A 22077-nucleotide genomic window follows, 5' to 3' on the forward strand; every position below is an offset into this window, starting at 1 on the left:
CTACAAATGCAATGGTCACAAGTAGCTAGGATGTATGGAAGGGACTTCTTAGTACGGATGGGTTGGTGGTGTCGAAGTAGATGTATTATTGCTGGTGGTTGGTAGGTGTATATGGATGGAGGTACGGATGTAGCAATCTTTGAGATGAGATCTAGAAAGATGGCTTGTTGGGTTGAGTAGGGCCAGGTGAGGCAAATGGGGGAGGAGGTGCTGAGGTTCTGGAGGAATGTGAATATGTTATTCTCATCCTCAATCCATATGAAAATATCATGAAAGAAACTGAATCAGGTGAGGGGTTTGGGATTCTGGGTGTTTAGGAAGGACCCCTCTAGATGGACCATGAATAGATCGTCATAGGATGGTGCCATACGAGTACCCATAGGTGTACTCTGGATTTGTTTGTGGGTAATGCCTTCAAAGGAGAAGTAATTGTGGGTGAAGACAAAGTTGGTCATAGTGATCAGGAAGGTGGTTATTAGGTTTGGAATCCATTGGGTACTGTGAAAGATAGTGTTCAATAGCGTTAAGGCCATGGGCAGTAAGGATGTTTGTGTAAAGGGAGATGCCATCAATAGTGACGAGCAGAGCACCCCGTGGTAAAGGAAGAGGAACTGTGGAGAATCAGTGGAGGAAATGTTCCGCATCTTTATGTATAGGAGGATAGGTTTTGGATAATAGGCTGATGTGTTGGTCTACAAGAGCAGTGTGTGTCTCGGTGGGGCACAGTAACCCACCACAATCTTGTGTCCTAGGTGGCTGGGTTTATGGACTTTAGGAAGCATGTAGAGGTAAAAGTGTGGGGAGTGTTAAGGGCGAGGAGCGAGATATACTTCAGGAAGAGGTTCTGGGGTGAGCCTCTAATCCTGATACCCATGTCAGAACGTCTCCATGTAGTCTATCTCATCTCTTACCCCTACCACTCCCCGCACTCCTACCTTCTACATACTTCCTGAAGTCCAGAAACCCAATCACCCAGGACACAACATTGTGGCTGGTTACTGTGACCCCACTGAGAGAATCTCTGCTCTCGTAGACCCAACGTCTTCAGCCTATTAGCTGCAACCTACCCTGCTATAAAAGAGATGCTAAACATTATCTCCACTGATACTCCACAGTTCTGTTCTTTACCACATGGTGCCCTGCTCATCACTATTGATACCACCCCCTTTAACACTAACATGTTTAATGCCCTTGGCCTTACCGATATTTAATGCTACTTTTCCCAATGCCCAATGGATTCCAAGCCTACAACCTCCTTCCAGATTGCCATGACCAACTATATCCTCACCCACAATTACTTCTCCTTTGAAGGCGTTACCCATGAACAAATCCATGGTGCAGCTATGGGCTCTTGTATGGTGCTATCCTGTACTAACTCATTCTTGGATCATCTAGAGGAATCCTTCCTAAGCACCCAGAATCCCAAACCCCTCACTGGTTTAGATTCATTCATGACCTGGATTAAGTGTGAGGACACACTATCCACACTCCTCCAGAATCTCACAAGACCTTCTCCCCAATTCACTTCATCTGCTCCTACTCAAGCCAAGAATCCACCTTATCTCAGTACCTCCATCCATCTCAAACCTACCAACCAAGGCAATACCTGCACTTTGACAGCAGCCACCCATTCCATACCAAGAAGTCCTTCCCATACGGAGCAGTCACTCTCAAAATACACCGAGGATCTCACTGAGGCCTTCACAGATGACAATTACACTCCCAACTACATACAAAAACAGATCTCCCATGCCTTATCTTTCCAGTCACTCACCACCTCCCAAAGACCCATTGTCTGGCCACAGACGAGCATTCCCCTCATGACTCAGTACCACCCAGGACTGGAGCAACTGAATCACATTCTCTGCCAGGATTTCGGCTATGTCTCATCCTGCCCTGAAACGTAGAACATCCCATCCACTATCCATCCCACCCCTCCCGCAGTAGTGTTGCGCCGCTCACCCAACCTACATAATATCCTCGAACATCCCTACACAACTCCTGCTCCCAACCCCCTTGCCCCATGGCTCATATCCTTGTAACAGACCACCGCCTACTCCAGTGCAGTCATAAGCGTCACCTATCCCATGAAAGGCAGGGCTACCTGTGAAACCAGTCATGTGATCAACAAGCTAAGTTGCAACCACTGTGCTGTATTCTATGTGGGCATGACAATCGACAAGCTATCTGTCCGCATGAATGACTACCAGGAAACAGCTGGACCATCCCAATGCAGAGCACGCCGCCCAACGCAATATTCTTCATTTCAGCAACTGCTTCACAGCAGTCATTCCCACCAACACCAGCTTCCCATAATTGCACAGGTGGGAAAGTTCTCGTAATTCTCCTGACTTCAACCTTCATTAGTCTTAACTCCTTGCCTGTTTTCATTCCAGCACTACACAGTCATCTACTCCACCAACACACCTGCAGTCTTTTTACCCCTCTACTTTTCCGCTAACCCTACCTCGCCCTCCATGTAAGCTCCCAACTGCACCTAGCTGCCCTACCCTCTCTCCACTTCATCCCTGTATGCTCCCACAAGCATTTACGGTTCACCACCCCTATCCTGGTATCGCTCAGCCTCCTCCCTATGCCCACCACCCAGTTTCATTTCCAATATGTGCTGCAGCTCGCAGTGTGGCCTCAGCAGCCAGAGACTGCGATCATGTGTGTGTGTTCTACCTGACAAAGGCCTTGTTGGCCAAAAGCTCATTATCTGTCAGTCTTTTTGTTGTGTCTATCTGCAACTCGGCATCTCCACTACATGGTGAGTAGCAGCTATCCTTTTCATAACATTGTCATTATGAATCTAGATAATTCAAGGAGTAAATTTGCTGAATAGTAGACATTTCGAGTTGTCAGAGGCACATCAACAGGACTGAATAATTTGCTATCTTTTGGACGAATTCTTTTTTTTGAGTTATATGGTACACAAACACACAAATAAATACAAACACGTGCATGCACTCTCTCTCTCTCTCTCTCTCTCTCTCTCTCTCTCTCTCTCTCTCTCTCTCTCTCTCTCTCTCTGAATGAAGTAGATGGGAGTTGCCCCAGCAGCACATCCTTCGATGCCATAATTCTCCTGGCCTCAATCCCTTCTAGCCCCTTGCTGTACATCTAGAGTGTGTGTGCCAAACATTTAATTTTAGTGCCAACAGACTTATACTTTGATTCATTATTCAGAAAATTGATTCACTACTGCATGTGAAGGGCACATCACAAAAAAATTAATTAATGCTCTTCATTGAATTAACCAAGTATTTCTTTTAAATTCTGCAAGTGCAACTGGACTCACATTACAAAAATAAAAGTACAAAATGGCAGCAGTACACTTCAGTACTGAAGATCATTTAATTTTGTCTAGACAAGTTACAACTTGTACTTGAAACTGTACCATGCTTAAAGCTAGACTAACTCAGGGTCTAATTGAAGAATGACTGCAAGAAGAGATAGCATTAGTATCTATAACATTTAAATTTATTCTATTAAGACTGTGATGAAATGGAAGTTAATGACATTGCCCTACATAGGGTGCCAAAAATGTAGTAAAACTGTAAACTGAAATGATAATGGTCCCACATTGTAAAGATGTTGGGTGGCAAAAATGTCCAGAATTTCAATCAATAAAGGATTGGAGAATTTTACATTTTTTAATAATTATATAAAACTTGTCAATGCTAACAAACATTGGATCTAATTTGACTGGATATAGACACAACTCAATAACTTGGCATGTAGGGGGGATTATCTACTTTACCTCATCACAGTACAGAATTGGTAATACTTGCTAGCTCAGGTGGCTGGTGTGATGTTGGTGTGATGTGTCAATCTCCGTGAATCTCTCATGGTGTGACATGGCTGTTGGTTCACAGCTGGCAGCTTTCATCGTCATGTCCAGTGGCTTTGGAGGTGATGCTTAGAGCAACTTAACACCTTCCTCATTTGGTATTTCCCGCTTAATCATTCTCTAGGTAAAAAAACTGCCCACTGGCTGATGTAGTGTTATTGTCCTCACCTTACTGGCCCCTAAAATGCATGTGGCATCTATTTGTGTGCAGTAATTAGACCACAGGGGCAACATGCATGATACATTTGATAGTTGAGATCAGACAATGCAAACATTGTCAGATGCCTAAAGATTCAAGAATTAGACCCCAGTAAAACCAACTGACACAGAATGAAAAATGAGGATGTAACAAAGGACGATAGACATCAAAATGAATACAGGCGTCAGCCAAAGTCTGAAAACTGAGTATCAAACAAGGTGACATTCCTTCAGAAGATGAAGTCAGAATGCTTTATGCTAAACAATGTGCGAATTGCATAGAATGATGTGTGAGAATCTCCTGAAAGGGTCTGTTGTGTGACATGTATCTCAGAATGCATTCTCATAGGTCTCCGAATGCTCTTCCAATCATCTCCGAATCAGTCCCACAGTGCTGACTCTGGATGATCTCCAAAAAACTTGTGTGTGCCAGGCTCCTCTGTAAACTACAGTGCTCCACCCCCACTATGTCATTCAGAGAGTTAAATCCTGTTGTGTCATCTTTGTCATTGGTCGGCTCAGGTTGCAACGTCACCCAGTGAATGATCAGTTAAACTGTACGTTTCTGTCTTTTGTAGCTTTCTGGAAAGTCTCGTGATATCCAGACCCATGCACATAACTTGCTATCGGCCTCTGTGGCCACCTGCCCTAGGTTAATAGAAGACATGTATCTTTTGATCTCTGGTGCATGCCAGCTGTAGCTCATGCTGCCCAGGAAAGAACCATTGACAATCTGTGTGCTAGTGACAATTTGCCGGTCTGGCTAAACCTTTCAGACAGATTAGTGCCTCAAAGAAAGGCACGCAGATAGATTTTCAGCAAGGGTTTTGGACAGAGTGCAACCAGCTTAATGTTTTCAAACATTGCTATTTCATACAGGGTTGGCTGAATCATATTGGCAGCATGATTTCAGTCTTCATATCAAGAAAGAGGACAGCTTTTCTTTGATGGAGTAAGTAGTACAACTTCACTAAAGGGAACAGGCAGGTATCCCTGTGAAGTGACTGTTCAGTTTCTAACAGTGTATTTGTTGACTGAACAGTCCATGGGTGGTCTGCCAATTCATAGTGTCCAGCAGGCACAATATTTTGGTGATCAGTCGCCATTGTCAGGTGCGCTGAGGGCACGTGGCCGACTAATATACCCTGCCTGTGTGAGGTGCTCTGTCTGCAGTCTGCAACCACAAATGTGCGTCGGCATCTCTTAGATACTAGTGTCAGCAGCTGTGATAGCAGTGATGTAACTCCTCTGTCCACCCTCATCGACAAGTTGTTTTGTGTGTTGATGGTCTTCTTAATAAAACTTAGCACTGGTTCCCAGGCCTTACTAAGATTATGGTCGCAATCTTGGTTGATGAGATTGGCCCTAGTGGGTATTTCTATGGCCTCTTTAACATCAGTGTCCCAGTATTTGGAATCTGTGCCAGGATTGTGGTATGTTTACACTCCATTGCATGATTCTTGGGTAAATGGTGCTCTGTGACTGCCGACTTGTTGGTTTACATCAGTCAAGTGTGCCTCTGGTGTTCTCAGCAGTGATCTTCGACAGTGTGCACTGTCTGTTGAATATATGTAGTTCAACATTGACATGGTAGCTGGTATATGCCAGCCTTTCACAAACTGATATAATGTGCCAGTGTATAGTATAAAGACAGTGGCTGCCTCTGTCTCCGTGACTTCTTCCATCTCTACAGGATGTACCATTGTGGTAAGTTGGAGAGCGGACTCAATCTGCTATTCTGGGTAATCATTTTTTAAGAATACAGTTCTGAGGTGTTTCAGTTCCTGGGGCAGACTCTCTGTGTCTGAAATGGTGTGTGTCCTGAGGACTAGTGTTGTTAGTACCCCGTTCCTCTGTGAAGGGTGGTTACAGATGTCTGCATGCAAATAGATCTCAGAGTGTGTTTTCTTCTAATAAACACTGTGGCCCAGGCTGCCATCAGCTGTAGGGCAGACTCACTGCATCTGAATTGGTGTACACTCTGTGTTCTAGTGCTTTTAGTCCTCCATTCCTCTGCAAAGGGTTGTGGCAGCCGTCTGCATCCAAATATAGGTCACTGTGCGTTTTCTTCCGTTAGACACTGTGGCCCAGGATTCAACAGAGACTGGCTTTCAATAATTGTGGTCCTGACAACAATGGCAGAGCTAACCATCGAAAGCTTGAGCATTTTATTGGAATTGACACGGCTTGAAAACCAAGAAGATTTTGTCCAGTCATGCTACTGCGAAAGACTCCAAGGACACATATCTTTCCTCTATGGTGGTGACATAATGCACAGTATACGACTGTTGGAAAAACGGTGTGCAAAAGGAAATCACATCTGCTGAGTTCTTTAGCATTTTTGCAAATGCTGCTGGGACAAGGAGGTAATTCCTCATTTTGCAGTAGTTCAGCACCACAGTTGAACTGCTGCAGTGGACAGAATTTTGAAGAGGACAAGTCATGCCCTATTGAGAAAGCAGATACGGTAGACAAGATATGAGCTGGATCTTACTGCCAGAAACCAGTCTCCATTCGATTAGAAGTGGGTAGACATAGCCATGGCAACTTAACAGGCATAACAGCAAGCTAGTTTGTGCAAGACAATGTCTAAGTAAAGTAACAAGTTTGAATGCTTAACTCACAGAGGAATTGATGTGGAAAATTGTAAGACCCACAGAACAATTGTTAATCTCTCCAAACAAGCACTCGACAATGGTTCTGTGACAGCATTGGCTAAGCCTTAATTTTTCACCAGTTGTGCGGTGTCTGCCAATTTTGGAGATTATTAGTGAAATAGAGCAGTGCATTCAGCATCTCTCACATGCCACAGTTGAGGACATCAGACTAACTGCCAGCCATATTTTGTCGAAAGCGAAGTGACCGAAATCAAATAACAGCCAGGAGAAACAATGTGACTTATGCTTATTGCGTGAGAACGATGACTTGTTTGTCTTGCCAGCCAACAGAGGAAATGCCACCCTGGTTCTGAACTGAAGACTACCACCTGAAGCTGCTGAATTTATTAGATGATGATGCGTACCAGACGCTTAGTCAAGATCTGACACAGGCCGTAGTCAGGAAGACAGGAAAGTTATTAAAGGAATCTGACTTACCAGATGAAGTGGTGAAGAAATTAATGCCTTACACCATCAGTCCTCCCAGGCTTGTACCGAGCGAGGTGGCACAGTGGTTAGACACTGGACTCGCATTCGGGAGGATGATGGTTCAATCCCGCGTCCGGCCATCCTGATTTAGGTTTTCCGTGATTTCCCTAAATCATTCCAGGCAAATGCCGGGATGGTTCCTTTGAAAGGGCACGGCCGACTTCCTTCCCCGTCCTTCCCTAATCCAATGAGACCGATGACTTTGCTGTCTGGTCTCCTTCCCCAAACAACCCAACCCAACCCAACCCTCCCAGGCTTTATGGACTGCCGAAGATACATAAGGAACATTTTCCTCTTAGGCCCATTGCTAGTACAATTAGCTCACTCACCTACATACTGGCAAAGCATCTTGCAGGAAACTGAGTCATTGTGAACACTATGTTACAAACTCGCAGACATTTGTTGAAATGCTCAAGAAAATGAAAAAAAGGTCAAAACGACGTAATGGTTAGTTTGGACGTGGTGTCACTTTTTATGATGTGCCAGTACAAGACACGCTGTACCAAAAGTGGTCCAACAGTTTCCATCTGGAATCGTCAAGTTGTTCCATCATGTTCTAATGACAACATACTTCTTGTACCATGACAAATATTATGAAATGATGGATGGCACCGCAATGGGCTCACCACTGTCTCCCGCAGTCACGAATTTCTTCACAGAGCACTTTGACAAGCAGGCTCTGAATGCTGTGGTATCACATCCGTCTTGCTTCCTCAGGTACGTCGATGACACCTTCCTGAATGGCCTCACGGTGAAAATACACTGCAACAGTTCATGGATCACATGAATAGTGTCCATCCCAACATTAAATTTACCATCAAGATGGAAAAGGATGGCAGGCTACCGTTCTTAGATGGTTTAGTTGAGCGGGAGGCAGGAAGATGGCTCGGTCATTCAGTGTACAGGAAACTGATGTACACTGATTGATATTTGAATGCTTTCAGTTTTCACAGCCCTGTACACAAGAAAGCGGTCCTAAACACATTAATACTCACAGCCAAAGTTATTTCTGATGACAACCACATACAGTCTGAATTGCAGTACTTGAGACATGTGTTCAGGAAGAATGGCTACAGCAAAAGAGAAATTGCAGATGCTTTTACGTGTCATCGAAGAAGGGCGCGTTGTGAATTGGCAGAAGAAGCGAAGCTGGCAGCTTTCCTGTCTTGCTGTGGGGTGACGAGTAGTAAGTTTGGACATCTGCACCAGAGACATGGATTGAAACCAGTGTTCCGGCCCACCCCCAAAATGTGAGATAAGTTCTGCCCTGTTAAAGATGACGTAGCTCATCGTGTGCCCAGTGCGTATGGTGTCCCTTGCAAGTGCGGCAGCTTCTATATAGGCCAGACAATTCGCACAGTTGCGGAGCGTTGTACCGAGAACAAGAGACACATTAAGCAAAGGGAGCATGACAAGTCAGCCATAGCTGAGCATTGCCTCAAAAACAGACACAAGATACAGTTTGAGAACACAAGACCTTTGGCTCATATGTGAAACATACTGAGACTCAGTTATAAAAGAGGGGCTGAGATTAGAATGAACCTCAGCAATTTCAACAGAGACCAGGGCTACACACTGAGTAGGGCATGGGGGCGGGATTTGGATGTCAAAAGGAAGCAATGGTGGACACTTGTCCGGTGGGGGGGGGGGGGGGGGGGGGGCAGCAGTTGCAGGCCCTCTCTGGTCGGTGCCAGTGGCCATAATTGTAGGTATATAAGTGGGAAATAGTGTCAGTCCCGGCAGTCAGTAATTTTACTCGTGACGATTATGGCAGAGGTAGCCATCGAAAGCTCAAGCATTTTATTGCACTGACGTGGCTTGAAAACCGAGAAGATTTTGTCCAGCTCTTCTCTTGACCATGATGTCCAGGAATGGTAATCTTGATTCTGCTTTGGTCTCCATAATGAATTTAATGTTGGGACTTATAGAGTTCGAATGTGTAAGAAACTCAATGAGTTTACCCCTTCTGTAGAGCCAGATGATGAATGTGTCATTCACGTAATGGAAAAAACACACGGGTTTCAATTTGGATGATGCCAGGTCTTCCTTGTTAAAGTACTCCATTTACAATTTTGCGATCACAGGCAAGAGTGGGCCGCACATTGTGACTCTTTGTTTGTTCATAGTATTCCCCATCAAACAAAAAACTCTCAGGTCCCAAATACCCGCTTTCTTTCTGCTGGTAGTGTTAGACTACAGTACCTGAGAGAGTGCCTGAGACCACTGGATTACATGTGAACAAAAACAACGCCACTGTTGTTCTTCCCCTCAGACTACATTGAGAAGATGGACAGCCGGTTAACTGAAGACTCCTACTGGAAGATCATTGACCCCACAAAGAAGGTGGAGAACAAGACCAGCTCTCTTCTCAAGGACACAGATTTACCAGAGGATGTTGCCGATCAACTCTTACTTCAAGGGCCTGTACTGCCAAGACTTTATGGGCTCCCTAAAGTTCACAAAGATGGGGAGAGTTGTGCCCCATAGTCAGCAACACTAGAGCACCTGCATGTTTGCTGGCAAAATACCTTATGGAAATACTAAGCTCTTATGTGGGTAAATGCACTCATCTTATACGCAGTTCTGTGAATTTTGTAAAATGCCTCTAAAACTTCATGATAAGAGTCAGGTACCCTGGCAAGTTTTGGTGTTCCGTCATTGAGCAGTGTATCTCCAAAAGAGTCACTAGAGCTTATTGGTCAGAAATTTGATGAGAAGGCCACTGATCTTTTCAGGCATATCCTGACTCCAAGTATTTTCTGTTTAATGGAAAATACTACGAACAAATGTAATAAGTTTCAATGGGCAGCACACACTCCTCTGTGGTAGCAAATTTGTATAAGGAGTACTTAGTGAAGGAAGCTCTGACATCATACAAATGGGAACCCATGTGTTTTTCCATTACGTGGATGACACGTTTGTCAATTGGCCCCATAGAAGGGGCAAACTCCTTGACTTATTTACACATTTGAACTCCATAAATCCCAATATCAAATCCACTATTGCGATTGAAGCAGAAGGAAGACATTTGTAGACATCATGGTCAAGAAGAGCTGAGACAAATATGTGTCATAATGTGTATTGGAAGAAAATGCACACTGACCTGTATTTGGATGCAGACAGCTGCCACCAGCCTTTGCAGAGGAATGGGATACTAAAAACACTAGTACACAGGGTGTACACCATTTCAGTTGCAGAGAGTCTGCTCCAGAGCTGATGGCAACGTGGGCCACGGTGTGTATTGGAAAGAAATTCACAGTGAGCTGTATTTGCTTGCAGACAGCTGCGACCATCCTTTGCGGAAGAGAATGGCAGATCAGTTGTGCTCCCTGTCCCACCACAACAGTATGGCCCCGAGACAGAAGTCGTGGAGGAAGGGGAGCCACTGCCTTTATACTGTACACAGGTGCACTATTGGGAAGAATTGGATGCATATTGCAGAAGCACCAAGTGAAAACTGCCCTTTGCCCTCCAAATAAAACATGAGCATTATTGGGAAGCGTCAAAGATGATCTCAGTTTGCAAAAGGGTGGCGTATACCAGATTCCATATCACTGTAGGAAAACATATATTAGACAAACACTGCACACTGTCGAAGATCACTGTTGAGAATGCCAGAGGCACCTTGACTGACGTATACTAGCAAGTCAGCAGTCACAGAGCAGTGTTTGCCCAGAATCATGCAACGGAATACGAACGTGCCAGAATCATAGCACAGACTTCCAAATGCTGGGACAACATCATTAGAGAGGCCATAGAAATTCACAACACAGATGACCAGATCAATCGAGAGTAAAACTATAATCTTAGCAAGGCTTGGGAACCGGTGCCGAGTTTAATTAAGAATACACTCGACAAACAAAATGATCTACCGACCAGGGTGGACAGAGAACTTGGGCCAATGATATCACAGGTGCTGACACTAGCGTCCCCAGGATTGCTGAAGCTCGACGATGGGCGTACACGCGCGCGCGCCCCACACACACACACACACACACACACACACACACACACACACACACACACACACACACACACACACATATCCATCCATACATACACAGATACAAGCAGACATATTTAAAGGCAAAGAGTATGGGCAGAGATATAAGTCAAGGCAGAAGTGTTGAGGCAAAGATGATGTTGAATGATGATCTAGTTGACATTCCCTGAGAAAAACTGAAAGCCGAATGGTCCTCGGAAGACGTTGTCCACGTGCAACATGTTATTAAACAGGTGGATGGCGATCTCGTAAAATCAGACTCATTTATCATTACTCTTAATAGCATCACACTACCAAAGCAGGCAGGTTTCCTACGTCTCAGTGTATGACATTATTACCCAAATCCAATTCAGTGTTTTAAATTCCAGCACTTTGGGCACACTACTCTTGGTTGTAAAGGAGAAGTCACTTGTGGGAAATGTGTAAAGCTCCCCATGAGGGAATTGGTTGATCCTCTCCTCCAGAGTGCGTCAGCTGCTCTGGGGATCACCCTGTGTGGAGCAGGGACTGCAGAGTTTACCTTGAGGAATGGAAGATGCAGGAGATCAAAACGACAAAGCGCATTCCTTATGGTGAAGCCAAGAAGGTATACAAGTCCACGCTGCCACCTATATTCGCTGCCTCATTTTCTTCTGTTTTGAAACGGCCAGACCTGTAACCTGATGAAATTACACAAACAAAGGTTGCTACTTGCAGAACTAGCACCTGTGTTTGTCAATGCACATGTGCTGCCTCAGTTGCTTTGAATCCTGTCCCCCTCCCCGAACCTCAGAAAAGGCCTTGGTTGCTGCCATCGTGGACCTTTCTGCCTCTCCACATGTCAAGTCTTGTGCACCGTCCACTGCTGATACACCCCCTACCACTTTTGAGGTTGTGGCTCCAAAGCCACCTCAGACCAAAAAATTGAAATCAAAGTGCCGCTGAAGGAGACAAGAGGTACCCAGTCTGATGATGTCGATGTCATTCTGTCTGGCATCTGTCTCGAACCTTCTTCTGAGGCGATGAAGGCTTATGTTGGACTGAGGAAATCATATTGCCCCGTAAGAGCCTACACCCATTGTGGGCTCCTTTCTCTGACAAAGTCAGAATGGAGGTACTACCACCCTGATAGATGGCTCCCATTATACAGTGGAACATGAATGGATTCAGGTCACATGTGGAGGAATTGAAACTCCTAGCATAGCAATGCCCCCTGGGCTTGTGTTTACAGGGGACACCTTTAAAAGCATCTGATGCTCCTATACTATGGGGCTGTACACTATTTCGCAAGCATGACCTGACTGGGGAAAGTGCTAAAGGGAGGTGACTGTGTTTGTCAATAATGGGCACCATTCCTCTGCTCTTCTCTGGATACTGACCTGCAAGGAGTTGCAGCTGAAATTCATGCACATTGGAGGCTTACAGTTTGCTCTCTTTATTTACTTCCACTGGATGAAGTTGACTCTGAGACTGTCACAGATATTATGGAACAACACCCCTAACCATTTCTTCTCCTGGGAGACTTCAATGTCCATCATGTCCTGTGGGGCTCAACTCTACTTGCCCTAGGGGTCAAGTGTCGGAGAGCTTCCTGACCTAGAGCTGTGTATCCTAAACACTGGTACTCTGATATATTTCTGTGCTGCTACTGGGTCATTTTCAGCCATTGACCTATCTCTCTGCTCTCCAGCACCCACTGACTGTTCACTGGGAGGTCATTGACGACCCACATTCCAGTGACCACTTCCCCATCGTCATTCACCTACTGGATGATGTGTTGCTGTAACAGAAGCCATCAACATGAATGATTGACAGGGCTAACTGGATGCTGTTCAGACAATTGGCTGTATTTGAACACTGTGACACCATCCAGGAATGGGGGGATCACATCATGCATGTGATCCATCACATTGCTGATGTATCCATACCAAAGTCTTTCAGCCCTCTTAAGAGGCAACCTGTACCTTGGTTGACAGACGAGTGCCATTCAGCCATCCGGGACAAGCGTGCAGCTCTTAAACGGTTTAAATGCCGCCCAACAGTGGACAATCTTACCGCCTTTCGAATAGCAAGAGCCAAGGCTCATTGGGTCATTAAAGAGAGCAAAAAATGATCATGGCAAGAGTTCCTGGACTCCATCAACCATTCCACTTGAAGCCATCCGGAGGATTTCCAGTAAACGTAGCCATTTACCGACTGTAGTGCTGAAACAGGAGTGCCTCCAAACAACGCCCAGAGACTGCTCAGATGCTGGCCAAGCATTTTGCACAAACTACTGTGAATGCAAGCCAGGATCTGGTTTTCATTGCTAGCATGCAGCCGTAGAAAGGGAAAAGTTGAACTCCCCTTTTTCCATGTGGAAACTCAAATCGGCGCTGACTGAGACTTAAGACACTGCTCCCAGCACAACCACTTCCGGTACTGCATGCTTCAACATTTGCCGGCAGAATCAAAGGAAATCCTTCTCAAATGTTTTAATCTAATATGGCAAACAGGCAACTTCCCCAACTCATGGAGAGAGGCATTTCTGATCCCTATCCTCAAACCAGGAAAGGACAGCACATGTCCCAGTAGTTATCGGAGCATTGCCTTAACGAGCCGTGTAGGAAAGACCATGGAGCAAATGGTTAACCATCATCTGGTCTGGTTGTTAGAGACCAGGAAATTCCTTAGCCACTCTCAATGTGGATTCCGAAGATTTCGGTCCACTTTCGACAACCTGACCCTCCAGTAGGCTTTCCTCCATAAGCATCACTGTATCGGCAGTTTCTTCAATATAATTAAGGTATATTATACTACTTGGAGACACAGTATTTGTGCATAACTACATCAATGGGGCTTTCATTGCCACCTCCCCATCTTCATAGGGTCTTCCCTGTCTCAGTGATATTTTAGGACCTGAGATTTTGACACGCTGTCTGATCTATTTGAGCAGGAGAATGGTGTCCCACAGGGCAGTGTTTTAAGTGTTACCCTCTTTGCTGTAGCCATCAATAGTATCACGTCTATGGTAAGCAGTACTGTACAGTGCTCCTTATTTGTGAATGATTTTTCTGTTTTCTGTTCCTCCTCCAGTGTTGCAATGGCAGCTGTAGTTGGAACTTGCAGTGCGGAGGTTAGAGGAGTGGGCTGCAAAGACAGGTTTTCAGTTTTCTGCAGTAAGTGTGGTTGTGTGGTTGTGTGGTTTTTTGTGTGTGTGTGTGTGTGTGTGTGTGTGTGTGTGTGTGTGTGTGTGTGTGTGTGTGTGTGTGTTCATTTTAATTATTCTCATCGTCTTTTTAATTTGTCTGCCTTGAATATGAGAGACACCATCCTACATTCTAGAGACACAGAGCAGTTTCTGGGCATCATTTCTGACTCGTGATTGTCGTGGTTGCCACAACTGCGAGACCTGAAAGCCAGAACCTTGAAGGCACTGAACATCACCAACTGCCTCAGTCACAGGACTTGGGCAGTGGATAGGGTGCATCTCCTCCAGATTTATTGGGCTTTGTGCATTCACGGCTGGACTAAGGGTGCATGGTGTATAGGTCAGTGAGGCCCTCTTATTTGAGGATCATTGATGCTGTCCATTATGAGATTTGACTGGCCACGGGCGCCTGTCGTACCATTCTTGTACCCAGCCTCTGTGCTGAGGCGTGAGGAACCGCCACTTATCATCCGGCACCAGCTCCTCATGGGGAGTCAGGCGCGTAAGTTCCTGGCAGCTCCAACAGCTCATCAACCTCTGGAGTGCCTTTTTTCTAACCGTCTATGAGTCACAATGCCATTTGAGATCTGGGTGCAGCATGTGCTGGAGTGACTCGGTGCAGAGCCAGTACAACCCGAAATCCAGGGTTTTTTTGTCTGCCGCCCTGGTCACTGACGAGGCTCATTGTGGTTATAGATTTGGTGCGGTACAGGAGAGATAGCACTCATGCTTCCATTTTTAATGTGATGTTTTCCAACATTTTATCTGAGCACCACAACCATGTAGCTGTTTCAACATATGGGTGAGCATCCGTTGGTTGCTCTGTCATCTTCCCCAATCATTTTCTCAAGTTTAGACTGCTTCTAGAATTTCCTATCTTCGACATACAATTTTATGCACTCTTGCGGGTGCTGGAGCAGATGAGATGTTCTACCAATGCTCAATTTCTCATCTGTTCAGATTTCTGAGCACCCTTCACTCTCTCCAGCATTTGTACCCAGCAGATAAAGTAACCCAGACTATCCAGAATGCCCTCCTCCAACTACAGCGACTGCGGAAGGAGGTGTCTTTCTGCTAGGTACCAGGGCATGTGGGAATTGTGGGGAACGAAAGGGCGGATCGAGCAGCCAAGGAGGGGTGTCGTGACCCCCTGGTATTTCAGTGTGCTATACCCTTGCAGGCTATCACCTCGCTGTTGAGGTATAAAGTCCTGTGTCGATGGGAAGATGAATGGCTGGAAGTGACTGACGATAAGCTCCTTGTTGTAAAGCCCACAACTTGGCCGTGGCATACTTCCTTCCAGCCACAACGATGGGACGAGGTCCTCCTTACTCATCTTCACATAGGCCACAGTCGTGTGATGCAAGGATTCTTACTCCAGGGAGAGGACCCTCCAATGTGTGGTGCTTGTGGCATGCAGATCACGATGCATCACATTTTAGTGGACTGCATTTTATTTGCAAACCAGTGGACTGCGACGGATTTGCCAGCGAATCTGCAGTCTATTTTATGTAATGATCAGACGAATTTGGTTCAATTTTTTAATGTTTTGTGAACTGTCCAACATTTTTAACAAGATTTTAGGGAGATGTTTCTAATTTGTCAACAGGGTAGCTGGCTCCCCCAAGTTTTTTGTAAGTGGTCAGCCAGTCACATATCCCTGTGCTTTTCTTTTAGCTCGTCTGTGTTTTGCTTTCTCTGTGTTTTGCTTTCTCTGTGTTTTGCTTTCTCTGTGTTTTGCTGTCTCTGTGTTTTGCTGTCTCTGTGTTTTGCTGTCTCTGTGTTTTGCTGTCTCTGTGTTTTGCTGTCTCTGTGTTTTGCTGTCTCTGTGTTTTGCTGTCTCTGTGTTTTGCTGTCTCTGTGTTTTGCTGTCTCTGTGTTTTGCTGTCTCTGTGTTTTGCTGTCTCTGTGTTTTGCTGTCTCTGTGTTTTGCTGTCTCTGTGTTTTGCTGTCTCTGTGTTTTGCTGTCTCTGTGTTTTGCTGTCTCTGTGTTTTGCTGTCTCTGTGTTTTGCTGTCTCTGTGTTTTGCTGTCTCTGTGTTTTGCTGTCTCTGTGTTTTGCTGTCTCTGTGTTTTGCTGTCTCTGTGTTTTGCTGTCTCTGTGTTTTGCTGTCTCTGTGTTTTGCTGTCTCTGTGTTTTGCTGTCTCTGTGTTTTGCTGTCTCTGTGTTTTGCTGTCTCTGTGTTTTGCTGTCTCTGTGTTTTGCTGTCTCTGTGTTTTGCTGTCTCTGTGTTTTGCTGTCTCTGTGTTTTGCTGTCTCTGTGTTTTGCTGTCTCTGTGTTTTGCTGTCTCTGTGTTTTGCTGTCTCTGTGTTTTGCTGTCTCTGTGTTTTGCTGTCTCTGTGTTTTGCTGTCTCTGTGTTTTGCTGTCTCTGTGTTTTGCTGTCTCTGTGTTTTGCTGTCTCTGTGTTTTGCTGTCTCTGTGTTTTGCTGTCTCTGTGTTTTGCTTTCTCTGTGTTTTGCTTTCTAGATTAGCACTCTTCCCTCCTAAGTGGTTTTAGTGCATGTGAGATAGCGTGACTGTGTGGTCATTTTGAGTGTATGAGAGTACAACAATTTTTAGTTCCTCTCCACATTTGTTTGTCTTAATACATGTAAGGGCACTGATTGACTCCCGCCATTGGGCACCTGCAAGATCTAAAAACAGATGCGCCCTTGTGCACGCGCGCGTCCACACACACACACACACACACACACACACACACACACACACACACATTGTTACTTAATATGATAGTCTGACACTGAGCCACCTCCCAGATTGAGAAATATTGAAAAAGATTAGTTTGTAAGAGAACGGTAATGTAATCAGCATAAAAATTGCAAGATAGTGAGTGATCACAGACAGACGAAACTGCAGCAGATAGTTAACCACTAAAGGAAATAACTAAATAAAGTTCATCTGACTAAAATAAATATCTTTACAATGACTAGAGGTAATAGAGGGAAATGACACAGTTAGTGATTACAATTAGCTAATACCATTTCCCTCTATTCCCTCTAGTCATTGTAAAGGTATTTTTTTGTTTTGTAAATAAATAATTTATTGATTATTTTTGTTACTGATAGTTATTTTTGTATTTTTATTTGTTTCCAGCCCTTTTCCACAACAACTGCATGTATTTAGCTCATCATCTTCTAACACTTGGCCACAGTTACAGAGACAGGCTACCAAAAGTTCTGGGAAGCCATTTTGTAACATTTGTTGACCAGGTACCTAAACTACGTGAACTGGGAGGCACTGTATTCCTTAAATACATGCAGAGCCAACGAAAACAGATTCTGGAGATTCTCAGAAGCTCAGGTACGTTTTATACTTTTTTGCATAGCCAGTGGTGTTGCAGTGATTTCAAATACTAAGAAATAGTGCGAGGTAAAATAAGTGCTGGGAAATATGTCTTCACAAAATGTGTGGTATTGAAATTTTTTTGAAAATTTAGCAGAAAATTTTACTATTACTGCTTTTCATATGGATCAAAGTACAGATTTGAGTAATTATGCAGTCTACTGAGAATGAAAATTATGGCTCAGCTTAGATAAAACACACACTTAAAAAAAAAGGGAAAAGCATTTCCTCTATCACACAACACCATGCTGAATCAAATTCTGTTAAAGAAAATATTAAATAAGGGGCACTCAATATAAAAACTAAACCCAGCCAGTACAGAGAAGCCAGTCACATTAATTTTAGGACAAAATTGAGTTGAGTTTCTGAGTAAAGATGTGCCCTACTTATGAGATTTAGCTTTCAAATGACGTAATATTAAATGTATCTGGTATAAAAATAGCTTTAAAAATTAATAACTCACAAACGGCTTAAGAGATTCATACAAATATGTCAATAGATAAGTCTCAGTGCGCGTTATCAAATTGTTTTGGTAGATTTTTTGTGAATGTTGCATATTTTAAATTTACGGGCTGTAATGTATCTTCTGTGCATGAAAAAGTGAATTTTGTCATAAATGTGAAACAGTGAAAGTAGATTTAATTAGGGATGTATGACTGTAAGTAATTTTAATTGTTTACTTTTATTGATGACACAATGCTGCAAAATAGTATCCACATGGATAGAAACACTATTTCTAACAAAACCTTTAAAGCTACAGAAAAAATATGCTCAACATTAGAAATCTGATGAAATTAGCATCCAAATTAATGTTTAATAGTATTACGGAAAGGTTAGTTGCTACTCACCGTACAGTGGAGATGTTGGGTTGCAGATAGGCACAGCAATTAGACTGTCACAAAATAAGCATTCAGCCAACAAGGCCTTTGTCAGAAACAGATAAAAACACACACACACACACACACACACACACACACACACACACACACACACACACACACACACACATATGCAAATGCAACTCGCACACAAATGACCATAGTCTCTGGCAGCTGAAGCCACACTATGCAGCAGCAGCAGTAGTAGTGCATTATGGGAGAGGCAACTGGTGATGCTGGGGCAGGGAGGGGGAGGGATAGCTTGGTAGGACTGGAGGACAGTGATGTGCTGCTGGGGAGTGTGCAGGGATGTCGTGAGATGGGGGTAGGGCAGCTAGGTGCAGTCGAGAGGTTAGATGGCGGGCGGGAGAGGGATAGAAAAGCAGAGAAATAGAGAGACTGTGTGTGTTGGTGGAATAGAGGGCTTTGTAGTGCTTGAATGGGAACAGGGAAGGGGCTAGTTGAGGGAGGACAATGACTAATGAAGGTTGAGGCCGGGAGGGTTATGGAAACATGGACTATATTGCAGGGTGAATTCCCACACACGCAATTCAGAAAAGCTGGTGTTGGTGGGAAGAATAGATATGGCAAAGGCTGTAAAGTGGCCATTGAATTGAGGAATGTTGTGTTGGCCAATGTGCTTAGCAACAGGGTGGTCCAGTTGTTTCTTGGCCACAGTTTGTCGGTGTTCGTTCATGCAGACATGCTTGCTTGTTGTCATGCCCACATAGAATGCAGCACAGCAGTTGCAGCTTACCTTGTAGATCACATAACTGGTTTCACAGGTAGCCCTGCCTTTGATGGGATAGGTGATGCTTGTGAACGGACTGGAGTGGTGGAAGGATGTATGGGACAGGTCTTGCATGAAGTTCTATTTCTGGGATATGAGTCATGAGGTAAGGGGTTGGGAGTAAGGGATGTGTATGGATGTTGGGAGTAGGGATTGTCTATTATGGATGGACAAGGATATTGTGTAGATTCAGAGATGGTGGATACCATTTTGAGAGGGATGGGAGGGATACTGGGTAGGCCATTTCTCATTTCAGGGCATGAGGAGAGCTAGTTGAAACCCTGGCGGTTGCTCCAGTCTTGGGTGGTGTTGAGTTATGAGGGGAATGCTCCCTCTGTGGCCAGACGATGAGACTTTGGGAGGTGGTGGTTACTGGAAAAATAAGGCACAGGAGATTTGTTTTTGTACAAGGTTGGGAGGAGAATTATGGTCTGTAAAGACCTCAGTGAGACCTACGGTACATTTAGAGAGGGACCGTTCGTCACTGGAGATGCAATGACCATGGGTGGCTAACCTGTATGGAAGGGACTTCTTGGTATGGAATGGGTGGCAGCTGTTGAAGTGGAGGTACTGCTGGTGGTTAGTAAGTTTGGTATGGGCAGAGGTACTGCTGTAGCCATCGTTGAGGTTGAGGTCAACATTTAAGAAGGTGGCTTGTTGGGCTGAGTAGGACCAGGTGAAACTAATGGAGGAGAAGCTGTTGAGGTTCTGGAGGAATTTGGATAGGGTGCCCTCACCCTCGATCCAGATCACAAAGACGTCATCAGTGAATCTGAAACAGTTTAGGATTCTGGGTGTTTAGGAAGGATTCCTCTATAAAGCCCATGAATAATTGGGCTTAAGTTGGTGCCATACGAGTATCCAGAGGCATGCCCTGGGTTTGTTTGTGGGTAATGCCTTCAAAGGAGTAGTAGTTGTGGGTGAGGACATAGTTGATCATGGTGACTATGAAGGAGATTATTGGTTTGGAATCCGCCTGGCATTGGAAAAGGTAGTGTTCAATAGTGGTAAGACCATGGGCATTAGGGATATTAGTGTAAAGGGACGTGGCATAAATAATGATGAGCAGAACACCTTGTGGTAAAGGGACAGAAACTTCAGAGAGTCGGTGGAGGAAATGGTTGTTATCTTTTATATAGGAGGGTAAGTTCTGGGTAATAGGCTGTGAAGGTGTTGGTCTACAAGAACAGAGAGAGAGAGAGAGAGAGAGAGAGAGAGAGAGAGAGAGAGAGAGAGAGAGAGAGAGGGGGGGGGGGGGGGCACAGTAACCGGTCCCAATGGGGTGTCCTGGGTGGTTGGGTTTATGGACTTCAAGGAAGCATGTAGAAGGTAGAAGTTCGGGGAGTGGTTGGGGTGAGGAGTGAGATTGACTCGGGGGTGAGGTTCTGGGATGGGCCTAAGGATTTGAGGAGAGACTGGAGTATTAAATATATATTATATTTTTCATGCTCCAGTCCCTCCTCAAATCCATAGACCTATCCCAGAACCTCTCCCTGGAGTCCATGTCTCTCCTCATCCTTACCACTCCCCACACTCCTACCCTTTACATGCTTCCTAAAGTCCATAAACCCTACCACCCAGGATGCCTCATTATGGCCATTTACTGTGCTCTCACAGAGAGAATCTCTGCTCTGGTAGATCAGCACCTTCAGCCTGTTACCCAGAACCTAACCACCTATGAAATATTTCTAAGTATTTGGTCGCTGATTTGTAAAATTCTGTATGTGTTGATCGCATATACTTAGAAACATTTTTGGCATGAGGATCTGAATATTTCATGTCAGGTGACTTCGTCTAAACTTTAAAACTGCTCTGCAGTTAACTTTGATGGTTATCTGCACTTAGACTATCTTCAGTTTACAGTTATGGAACTTCAACTTTTGACTTGCACTAAAGCCACATTTACTAATTTAACTGATTTTCTGATGTTTATTCAGTCACATGATGCTAGTTAGCCTATTTAAACATTCTCACAGACAGATATTATTTCAGTGATAAATGATTGAGAGTCGTGAGAAATGATACTTCGTTTTCTGCAAATGAACTCTGTTATAGATTATAACACCATGAGAAGTGAACATTACTTCACTGTAAATTCCTGCCTGTGTACACTGAATGTGTGACTAAATTTATTTCGGTTTAATGCATTATATAGTGTGGATTGGCTCCTGGATAGTAACGTAGCCAGCATTTTTGAAATCCAACCACGCATTATGTAGACCATAACACTACAGTGTTTTGTAGTGCTTCTTCAAGTTTTGTTTACACAGAGGCATATGGGGATTCACAAGTAGTTATTTGGTGGAAGCAACTGTGTCTGACTCCACCAATAGTCAGTCATTTATCATCAGGGAGAAGAGTAAAGGGAACATTTCATTTACATTCCTAATATTATCCATAAGGTCACATGCAACTATCAAAATCCGCCACAGGAGAATTCAAAACTAATTTTAACTGTCTTCTATAATTTCTATAATTTATTTGTGAATCCATATGACACTCAATCACAATTCCTTATACCATTGCTCTAACCCTTGTGGATGTCCCCATTATACAGCCAGTCTCATTGTTAGAAAAGAAGTAAACATGTGAGAGGCATACTTGATCTCCTTTCAACTAAAATGCGAAATCCAGTGTTTTATGATAGTATGCCCACAATCAGAAAGAACTGCCTCAAACTGCCAACAAACGGCAAA

General features: G+C 44.3%; 2 protein-coding genes across 12 annotated transcripts in view; one reads left to right on the plus strand and one right to left on the minus strand.

The window, feature by feature from the left end:
* The window catches only part of LOC126278659 (zinc transporter 6-A-like), a 471888-nt gene that overhangs the window by 260879 nt on the left and 188932 nt on the right, over window positions 1-22077 (minus strand). The gene's annotated exons all lie outside the window — the stretch shown is intronic.
* Window positions 1-22077, plus strand: part of LOC126278657 (centromere/kinetochore protein zw10 homolog) — a 186273-nt gene that overhangs the window by 109041 nt on the left and 55155 nt on the right. For both annotated transcript variants that reach the window (XM_049978872.1, XM_049978873.1), the window contains one exon: window positions 17465-17671. In XM_049978872.1, coding sequence (XP_049834829.1) covers window positions 17465-17671 — 207 coding nt within the window. The remainder of the gene's footprint in view (window positions 1-17464; window positions 17672-22077) is intronic.

This window comes from Schistocerca gregaria, chromosome 6 (genome assembly GCF_023897955.1).
Source record: "Schistocerca gregaria isolate iqSchGreg1 chromosome 6, iqSchGreg1.2, whole genome shotgun sequence".
In the NCBI taxonomy this organism is placed as follows: domain Eukaryota; kingdom Metazoa; phylum Arthropoda; class Insecta; order Orthoptera; family Acrididae; genus Schistocerca; species Schistocerca gregaria.